We start from the raw sequence: 10,908 nt of genomic DNA, 5'->3' as shown, positions 1-10,908 counted from the left end.
TTAATCCTCTTACATGCAAGGGAGTTTTAATTTTAGTGAAATTCACACTCCCACAGACTTTGAAATGTCATATTGAGTATTTTGTAAATGGATGTGTCCTTGTTATAGTGATCTCTTATCTGTTTGATTTGGCATCCTTCCTGGATCCAGAGAATGCTCTTCACATGGATTTCCATTGCTCAATGGCCTTGGGAAAAATCCTGTTGGTGACAACATCTACAAAGTGTCATAGGACTGACATATAATCAGATTCAAGCATGTCCTTACTAGGAGTGGAGTCAAAATTTCAATGCAGACAGTGCAGTGTTAATGCCAACCTGCCATCTCACTGCTTGCACAGGGACTGTAGGCAAGGGAGTCTGTAAAGACTCACAAGACCAACAAGCCCAGCACCAATAGCAGTAATACAAACTCACAGTGACTGGAAATACTGCAATAGTTATCACCTGGTGGCACAGTACCAGTTTCGCTGGACAGCCCTGCAGTACAAGTGCAGTGGAGAGAGAGAGGGCTGGCCTCAGATCTGTGCTCCAATTCTTCCTAACTGAACATATTAGCACACTGTGTAAACTGTCTAAGATTCAGTTTCCTGTGCAGTAATAATATATACTTTATATTATTATGAAGATTAGATAAAATTATGCATATAAAGGGCTCAGCATGGTAGTGTTAGTGTATTATTATTCAAAAGGGATGATCACTGAGAAGGGAAAAAATACCACATTCTCTGTCAAGTAGATTTTCTCAGGAAAATTTGACGCATGTCTAGATCCATGCCTGGAACAGAGTCTATAAGGGAAGTACAGCTATGAGCTAGGTGATGTTTGTGGAACATAGCATTTTAAGTTGCTTTTTAAAAATATATAATAACTTTCTAGAACAATGGTTCAGGTTATCAGTTCTCTGCAGTTCTCAAACAGGTTTGTGAATGGAAAACTTTTTATCTGAGGGACACAGTAACAGAAAGATATAGAAAACATCTCTTCAGTTGTCATAGGTGAAAAACTGGTAATACCTTTCTTCACCTTTTCATATTTCATTTAGTATACATAACAGCCCACCTGGTAATTTCCAAAAATCCAGCATTAATCATCTAATTTTGCCATTTGAAACATATGCACAAAGTATTTCTATTTTAAATTAACTTTTTAACATTTTAAAAATTTGAAGTCAACTCAACAAATGGTAAAAATGTTCCTCAAATACCTTATCCATGTTAAGTAAAGGAAACATCTCTTGAATTTTTTCAGGTCCAATAATATACTGTTCTGTAGCTTGCCAGCCAGTGCGTGTCATTTGGTATTTAAATTCATCTACCCTTACAGGAGTTGTAGCAATTCTGATACTACCTGGCTGATGGAATCCCACCACCTGTGACAATAATTCCAAAGAAAGCACATATGTCAATTATCATCTGGCACTTAAACACAGATCTCCAGCATACACACAAAATGAAAGTGTATAACAGTGACTTACTCTACAGTGAAATAATTAACTACATATAATATTTGTGTCTCTGAAAAGACATTCATCAGCAACTCAGTGCCTCCTCTGTACCCTGCACTATTCTGAGCCCCAGAGATGTGAGGAGTAAATGGGAAAGACCAAGACCCCACCTTGATGAACTTGACTGTCTACAGGAAAGAGGAATGCATGGCAAAAACATAGGGTGTATTCAGTGTGCAGATTCAAATGACGATGAGATGAATCAAATATGCAAACACTCATTTGACATTTGTTGAATTCCTTCAGTTCACCACACCTCAGCAAGGCACTGGGTTACACAGATAAAATAAGCTGTCCTTGCCTTCAATTTATCATGATCTGTCAGGGAAACCAACCAGGAATGCCACAATTACAATAGAGAGAGATTTGCATTGTAATGGTGGTATGCACAAATGTTCTTAGGACCAAGAGCTGTGCCATTGGGCTCTGGAAGGGTGGGAGGAATGCTGTTTCAGGCAGAGGAAGCAACAGAAAAATACATAAATACATACATAAAGCACAAATAAAAACAGTAGCTTGGAAAGCCCAGCACATTGCAGATCTATTGGGCATAGCTGCAGTACATGTCAGTGGGGAGGGTGGAGAGGCAGGCAACCTGGCCTTCGTCAAGCGGGTGAGGAGGGGGGTGGGGGATGGGGGATGGGGGTTCCCAGGAAAGAAGACAGCAGGAGAAGAAAACAGCCGTCAACCTTAGCCTCCAGAAATTCTCTGCTGCCCTTGTATTTTGGGTATTTTGAGGAGTACAAGGGATAAAGAGAAGAGTGAGAGGATTTTCCTGAAGAACTTGTAAAAGCACATGACTGGCTGGCACACATCATTGTCAGACCTTGCTTTCCAGTTGTGGGGAGGCTCTGATTTTTTTTTTTTTATTTCTAGATTTAATCAATGGCTAAAGATATTTTTGGAAGCTGTTTTTTAATCTTGCTTCATTTAAAAAATAAATATGGTTAATTACATGGATAATACATGACAAGACATTAAGTTAATTTAAAAACAAGTGGCAGAGGTTTTTACCTCAACCCCTGCCCTATTTCTCTGCAACGTTCACAGTGTCACTGCGTGTGGCACTATATGACAATACCTCAGGCCCTTCAGAATCCTTGCCTGTTTCTGAGGGGCTGAACTGCCAAACAAGTTCAAAAACAATGCATTTACCTGTCCAGTTTCTTCTTCCAGTTTCTCATAAAGTTTGATGCTGTCATAGTGTATTTTCTTCAAGTTTATTCCAGGATGAAAGTAAGTTGTTAGACCTGCCTGAAAAGTGAGGAGGAAAAGAAATTCTGAAAAAAAAAACCCCAGGATTCCCCAAATGTTGATAGTTCATCTGTAATAAGCAATAATTTAATGCCAGCAAGAAACAAATGAACCAACAATTACTAGGGATGAGAACACATCAGCACCAATATTGATGTCCCAGGGCATAAGGCTTGGGACATGCTACCTGACACAATTTCAACCATGTAAGTGAAGACAGAAGCTGTGCAGAGTGGCACACGCCTGTAATCCCAGCACTCAGGAGGCTGAAGTAGGAGGATTGCTGTGAGTTTGAAGCTAACCTGGGCTACATAGTAAGACTATGTCTCAAAAAAATTAAAAAATAGAAAAAAAAAGTGAAGCTGGAACCAGACAACTGGCATATCCATGATTCATTTATTCAGCAATTTATTTATATTTTACATCACCTTATGTACATGATCTGAAATTGTTTTATATAATATTTTGAATAATGCTGTGCATTAAACAAAATTTGTGTACATTAAACCATCAGTAGGCAGGTATGGAATTTTCCCCTTATGGTATCCCATCAGTGTTCAAAAAGTTTCCATGTATTTTGGATCTTGAATTTGGGGACTAGGAATAGTCAAATTGTATAAGGAAGCACAATTTATAATACTATAGCTAAAAAACAAAATGTGGTATTCACACACAATGGAGTACACTCTGTCATAAAGCATAAACTTGAGTCATTTGTAAGAAAATGAACACAACTTGAGACCATAACATTAAATAAAATAAATTAGACACACAACTCAAATATCACATGGTTTCTTTATCTAAGAAACCCAAAACTTAAATAAAGAGGAAAATAAAAGATAGATAACAGAAAAAGGGAGATAGATCTTTTGCAAAAGGGAAAGGGACCAAGACATAGGAGGGAGGAGGGGAAAGGAATGGGAAAAACATTAAAATATGTTATGTACATTGTGCCAACTCCCCTCGAGGAACGTAATCATTATGTACTGCAAATACGTATTAAAAAATAAAAATTTTAAAAAGGCATATGGGGGAAGGCATCCAAAGGTGAATTCAGTCCAACAAACCATGGGCATATGGGTCCCTTAAAGCTAGGGACCATGGATGAGCAAAGGGTTTTCCTTGGTCCAATCCTATGAGTGAAGCAACTCTCCTATTCCTTTTCTTGAATTGCAAAATTCAAGAATTAGAAAAGCTCTGGTAATTACAGCCTGGTGATTAGGTGGATAGACTTTGGTTAACCTTGGTTAACCTAGTCTGATGAGCACAGAGATAGCATCCCATAAATGTCTGTTGGGTAAATACTGATTACTCTCTGGAAAAGATATCCAAATAATAGCTATGCCGCAACTCCCTTTATCAACTTCAGCAGACACAGTGTCAAAGCCAGAGAAAGAATTCCAGGCAATTATATGGAGCAAGTTCTCTTAATTAAGTATCTGAGGCCTCATTTTGCAGCTAATTTTATTTTGGAAAGCTCATCGGTACACAATCTGTTCAAAATAAAACCTATGTAGGAATATTTATATGAGTCTTCTATGGTGGTGGCGGGCATTTGGTTCTCTGAAACTCTAAAACATTAAAGTTTGCCAATCATCTTTTCTGAACCAGAACCCCAGGGATTCTACCTAGTTCTTGTTCAAGTATCTGAACAGAATCACATCTATGTTTTGGACAAAAAAATCCTAACCCAGCTTATGGTCATCCTATGGCACAGGTCCACGTAGGAGTGGAAATGGGTTCTGGTTTAGTGAAATGTGAGTTGGACTCTTTGACTCATGGTCATTCATTACCTTTTCCTTTCATGTTTGACATTCAATGTACATTTGACCTTTCCTGGTTCAATAATAAGGAATCCCTGGCCTTCTAGTATCTGCTAATGGCCCCAATTTTGTCTTCAATGTGTCTCTTGTCAGTTGAAAAAATGAATATTCATGAGCACTGGCTTGAGGTTCTGAACGCCTGGCTTCTCTGAAGATGCCCTTGAGCCGTGTAACTCAACGAAGCCAGGCCATCAGAAACCTTCATTGTCTATCTACACTGTCTACAATGTCTCATCTTCTTCTTTTCCATGCCCGAAATTTGGAGCTAATGGTTTTTCCTCTGAAAGTCATATGGGTTTATTTTTGTAAAGCTTGTTACTCCAGACATTTAGCCCAATGTATTTTGTTTAGGGAACAAACTCCTTTAAAAATTCATGGTGAAGGAGAAGTTTATCTCTCTTTTTTACATAGTATGCCTCTTTCTACTGGACAAGTCATGCCACCCTCTTTTCTTGGCTGCTAGGACACTGAGAAGGGAGACATGGGTGCAATTTCTCAGGCTGTTCCCTCTCTTTTATATGCTGGGTTCATCATTTAATCCATGTTTACAATTTTTGGAGTGACTCATATCAATACGTTCACTGCATTTAAATTATTTGAATATTCTTGGGCCAGGGATTTAGCTCAGTGGCACCACTCCTGCCTGGCAAGTACAAGGTTCTGAGTTCAATTCCTAGTACCAAAAAAAATTTATATGAATATTCTTGCACAGAATCTATTGTTCATTGTAACACGACTAAGTCCCAGACCACAGCAAGGGGCATTAAATCTAAGAACTAAAGGTAAAGAAGATGCTGGGAGCTGCAGATATCTTTACTAGGGAGGGGGCTAGGCTTTCATTTGAAGGAAGAAAATGATCATGGTTGGTGGAGAAGATAAAGGAGGGAAGATGTGACAGACTCATTGAGAACTGCAAACTTTTGAATACGTTAAGATTTTATGAATCCTTTTTGAAATGAATAAGTAAATAAGGGAAAGACTGACAATGAACAATATGAAAGGATCAATGAAGTCAGAACTGGCAGTGGGTGCTAAATAGTGGGAAATAATGAATGCCAACAAGTGGTATTCTCCTAAATCTTTAATAACCCCTCCCCTCTTCCTGGAGCCCCAGCTGCCTCAGAAAGTCTAGTGATTGACTTCAACCTGCCTCACATCCAGAGGCTCCAAACCTTTCATCTATATACTTACACACAGTAAAAAAATTAGCCTAACTCTAAAATATATATAGCTCTCTACATACAGTATGGTATGTAAATATGGACTACTGTTAATAAAGATAAACAACTTGGAATTAGTGAAGTATTTTAAATAATTTTCATTTTATTTATTGTGTAGAGAAACTTTGGAATAGTAGGCTTATTATCACACTTAGCAAGAGCTATGTGATTAATGTACTTCATTATTAAACTATATTCACTAGTTTAACATTTTCAATCCACTGGTGTGGCAGCCTGGCCCTAGGTTTGCTGGTGTTAATGGCTGTGGCAGCAGAAGCAGCGTCTCTTAGGCACAGAGCCCCAGGAGGGACCCACACTTCCATCCCAGGCAACAACTGTACAAGGTTTCTGTTGATGTTCAACTGTTGCATGTTTTCTTGTCCATCAGGTCTTGTTAAAAACTAATTGCAAGGTGCTGCATTTTGTGTATTTTGAATAAACAGAGACAAACTTCACTGTTACCCTACCATAGACAGCTAAATTAGGTGGAAATTAACAGGCAGTCAGACAGGGACAGCCCTCGAGAGAGCCCATGCAGAAGTCGAGAGCACACCAGAACTGTGGCTGGAAGCGCATCCATTGAAGGCCAGGCCTCTAGATAAAGATGCAATGGCCAAGCCTACATGTCTCCCCAAGGTATAAACAATAGCTTGAGATGGAACTGTGATTGGTATCATCTGGTCCAGGAAGTCCAGCTAGACATCAGTCACCCAGGTGGGTGACCAAAGCATCTGGACCCATTCCTTCCCGTTTATTTTTTCCATATGTCCTTGCTACTTGACCTGTTTCCTCAATGGACCAATATTAGCTAAGAAGCTATACTTGTAATCCTGTAGGTTGCCTATAGGTTGACCCATGTTGTACCCACATTGTGACTTTGGTATATAAATTATCCCTGACAAAGGGCCTCAGTGGCAGCCCACTTGCAACCCCTCCTATCTCTCAGGAGCTATCTCTCAATAAACCTTTCCTACTCTTAACCTCCACTGTCCTTCAAAATTCATTCTTCGGTTTCAGGGGACACAAACTCAACACATCTGACATCTAGCAGGATGGAAGTTATATTTCTTTCTCCTTTATCATCCCCTCTTTCAGAAAAATCTTATATTGGTTTAAAATGTGTATCTCTCGCATATGAGAGTTTTTTCTAGACCATATATATCATTTTGGCCTGAAAATTTAATATCAGAGTTTCCAAACACCCATTTTCATTGTGCTGTCTACCAACAGAACTGTGTTGCAAAGGCAGTTATTTCCCACTTACTGAAATCATCACTTTTACCTTAAAAGAACAGACTCTCCCTATTTTGTGCATGTGTGTGTGTGTGTGTGTGTGTGTGCGCATGTGTGTATGTGTGTGTGCACTCATGCTAGAGATCAAATTCAGGGCCTTGCATAGACTAGGCAAGCATTCTATTATCTCCAGGGATATTTAAATATATATAATATATAAAATATTATATAAGTAATATATGATATATTAATTATATATTATATAGGATGACCTTTAAGTTTCACAACTCTTAATTGGCAGAAGGTAACCAGTGAGCACCACTTAGTACAACATTCTCAGGCTCACGCCTCTCCCTTTCATTACAAAGTGTACTGTTTGAAGCCCCGTTTCTCTACAGCTAATCACAATGATAACATCCTATAGCACACGACTTACACTGTGTCACAATATACTAATGACAGAAGAAAGAGAGGATGTTCGCACTGTGGCTTGCCAGCCTCCCCCAGGTAACACTGGAATCAGGCATGACATGTGGTCCACATCAAATGTGAAGCCTATGCAAAAGTATTGGCAAAGTTTAACTTCTTTCTTACATTTGTACATGAAAACAAATGGAAAGTTCTAATGTTACCTTCCCACACTTGACATGGATCACCTTGCAGCTTCAGTTCTCAGATCTCCAACAGGACCCCTTGGGACACCATCCCAGAGCCACCCCATGCTCCCAGATTGCTGCTCACCCCCTGCCTCCATCCCACAGGAAGCACTCTTTATGATTAGGAATGTCACATGATGAAAAAGCAGTCCTGTTAAAATATAGCAACCTCAGGGCTGATGGGTTTGTGATTCCATTTAATATTCATTTAATGAGTTGCGCCTTCCTCCCAAGGCATTTGATTTCTACATTTTTCAGACATCTTAACATGGAAAACATCCTACATTTCAGTGAGACTGGCTGTGCTTTTGTAGTCTACCCCATCAGCCAGTGCCCCAACCTTCGCTGTTCTCTTGTCTGCTCCAAAAGTTTGTATTGAAATACATAGTAGATGGAATTTCTTCATGCTACTCCTCAGAGGGAGGCCTCTTTACTTGCAAAAATCCCAGAATCAGCTTCCTTGGATGCCTCTCTTTTCCTTTCCTTTATTCCAAGCGGACCAAATAACCTGATGTCTGACGCCCAAATTCACCTTGAGGGTGCACTGCGTGAGCTTTGTTTTGTTCCCATAGGGTAACACTTGTCTTCAAATCAGGAGAAAGCCTTTTCCCATTCACTTTGGTATTTCTTTGCTTAAAAGAAAATTATTTGTTAAAAGTACTGTTAACTTTTCACAAGAAATCTTAAAAAGGTTGCCTACTATTCTTAAAATAACTTACATTTAAGGGTATGTTGCTTTTTATTCATGGAGCATCTAAGAAACAAAATCCCAGGGAATCCTGTAATCTATTCCAAAATTGCAGGCCACATCAAATCAGTATGCAAATTAGCAAAGAAGCCATTCAAACACTCAAGTGTATGTGAGCCTTAACAGTCTAGAGGTGGGGAGGAGCAAGAGCCCTCCCTCTCAGACACTTCATGTATCTCGATTTCCATCTCCCTAAGTATGTATTCCTCCCTGGATAGCCCTACTGCTCCACCAGCTCCATGACACTAACCAAGCTTCTCATCTCTGCTTGATGTCCCCTCTTGGAAGTAACAGCCCCTCTTCTCCTCCCCATCGTTCTGTGTTCCTCGCCTGTATCCCCATTCTTCTTGGTGCTCTGGCATAGTTGGATGCTTCCTGCCTTACCCCACAATGTGAGCTCCAGGAGGCAGGGACTGGGCTTCATTCCTGGCCATGTCCTCACCTCCTAGAACAGGGCCAGCCTGACATGGCACAGCTCCTCATAGATCTTTGTTGTGTGGGTAACTGAAGCACACTGAAGAAGAGGGACAGGAGGGCCGTAGGAGAAAGGCTGGCCTGCTTCCACAAGATAACATGCCTGCAGACAGAATCTAGATGAGATCAGGAGAAAGGCTAGGCATGCTGGTAGCTTCTCAGTGGAGAGAGACAAGCATGCTAGAGGTGTGGGTGGCCAGGCCCCCTCCAGACTGAGAAACGAGGGGTAGTTGAGAGAAGAGCCAGGCTTAATGTGAATTCCCTGGGAGTCTCAGACCATCTGACATCAGGAATCTGAGGCCTGGGGGTCCCTCAGTCTCAGCTAGTCAGCTTGCCCTTTCTGGGTTGATCCCCCACCCTATACTTGGGGCAGGTGCTGGATATCAAAGCAGGACCTGGAAGGAGGTCCACTCTAGCTTTCTGTCCTCAACAGAGGAAAGGGTGACAAGCAAGACTGATACTGCCCAGGTCTTCCTTTGAAAGCAAACTGCACCAGCAATCCAAACCTCCTCTTCCATTCTTTTTTTTTTTTTTTTTTTTTTTTGGTACTGGGGATCGAACTCCAGTCTTTGCGCTTGCGCAGCAGGTGGCAAAACTCCTCTTCCATTCTTAGCAGACTTCAGAAACAACTAATGGCAAACAAGAATAAGGACAAGCCTGAGTCTTCACCTGGGGAGCTTCCAGTTTGCCTCATTATGGTCAGCACAAGAAAAATCCTATAGATCACAAAGTATGCAAAATCAACAAACTCTGGGGTTTTACTTAACACCAAAGCTGCAGCACACATTCACTGTCTTCATATTTAAGTCCTCATGAGGCCAGGCTGTTGTCTGGTGATGCAAAATTAAGACCATAAGTAAATGAGATAAAAGGACACAAATCCCAGTGGGAGGAGGACAGATCAAGACCTGGGGTCTATATTCAGGATCACCCGGCCAGTGTCCTTTGTTACAGAGGTTAGCAGTTACCAACTTTAATAACTTTACATATGCTGACTCAATCTTTCTCACAACCCTATCCAATAGATAGTACTAACATTCTCATTTTATAGCCTAGATGCCCATCAACAGATGAATGGGTAAAAAAAAATGTATATATACACACACAGATTATTCAGCCATAAAAAGATGAAGTTGGGTCATTTCCAGGAAAGTCGATGGAACTGGAGGTGACAATGTTTCATGAAATAAGCCAGACTCAGAAAGTCAAACAGTTCATGTTTCCTTTCATATGAGGGATGTAGGGGGGAAAAAGAGAAAGAGACGCTATGAAAGTAGAAGGGAGACTATCAGAGAGGAAGGGGATAGGCAGGAGGAGAAAGGGTGAGGGGCCTATGGGAGGAAAGGATCCAGGTGTGTTATATGCATGTTTGAGTATGCTACAGTGAAGCCCTCCGGTCTATATAACTAATATATACTAATAAGCACTATTCCTGTTTATGAATCAGAAAATGGAAACTGAAGTTACTTGCTGGAAGTCACATGGAAAGAAAATGGCAATCCAGAAGCCATGTGTCCAAGACAAAAATATTAAATAAGTACAGTACTGAGTGCTCCCCAGAAGTGCCCCGCTAAACACAGCTGCTCTTCCCACCTCCATGCAGTGGGAACTCACTCTGAAGAGTCCACCATGAGGAGGTGTGACTAAGAAGCCATGGACTAGACTAGGGCACAGTTCCAGCACAGGACAGTGTGGGTGCTTTGCTTACTGCATGCCAGGTAGACCCAGCCGTGAGCTCCGACTTTTCCAGCAGGACCACATCTCTCATGCCCGCTTTGGCCAGGTGATAAGCCAGACTCACACCGATGCAGCCACCTCCAATTATAACCGTCTCTGCCCTGTCTTTCCACTGTGTTTCTGCAGATAAAGGCAGGTTTTCTTCTCTGAAAGACAATATTTTTAGGAAATGTAACTTTATTTGATTATTACGGCAGCTAGAATTTTGGTCTGGCTGATATGTTTCTAGTTCTTAACACCTAGTGACTACAATTTGC

General features: G+C 40.7%; 1 protein-coding gene across 7 annotated transcripts in view; it reads right to left on the bottom strand.

Annotated features, from left to right (window-relative positions):
* Positions 1 to 10,908, bottom strand: part of Dmgdh (dimethylglycine dehydrogenase) — a 70,370-nt gene that overhangs the window by 53,640 nt on the left and 5,822 nt on the right. For 3 of the 7 annotated variants that reach the window (XR_002391052.2, XM_004870206.4, XM_021248574.2), the window contains exons 2-4: positions 10,623 to 10,797; positions 2,662 to 2,760; positions 1,207 to 1,371 (exon numbers count right to left, since the gene is read on the bottom strand). Coding sequence is in view for 5 of the 7 variants with exons in the window: in XM_004870206.4 (XP_004870263.1) it covers positions 1,207 to 1,371; positions 2,662 to 2,760; positions 10,623 to 10,797 (439 nt within the window). In the remaining 2 variants the exon portion in view is untranslated. Of the gene's footprint in view, positions 1 to 1,206; positions 1,372 to 2,661; positions 2,761 to 10,528; positions 10,798 to 10,908 lie in introns of all 7 variants that reach the window. The other 4 variants (XM_087201171.1, XM_021248575.2, XM_013067595.3 and 1 more) reach the window with 4 other exon arrangements.

The sequence above is a fragment of the Heterocephalus glaber genome, unplaced genomic scaffold (genome assembly GCF_053883595.1).
Source record: "Heterocephalus glaber isolate CG9 unplaced genomic scaffold, H.glaber_assembly_v1.0 deba00001757, whole genome shotgun sequence".
Lineage (NCBI taxonomy): Eukaryota > Metazoa > Chordata > Mammalia > Rodentia > Bathyergidae > Heterocephalus > Heterocephalus glaber.
The sequence above is the reverse complement of the archived record's forward strand: the minus strand, read 5'-3'. Positions and strand labels throughout refer to the sequence as shown.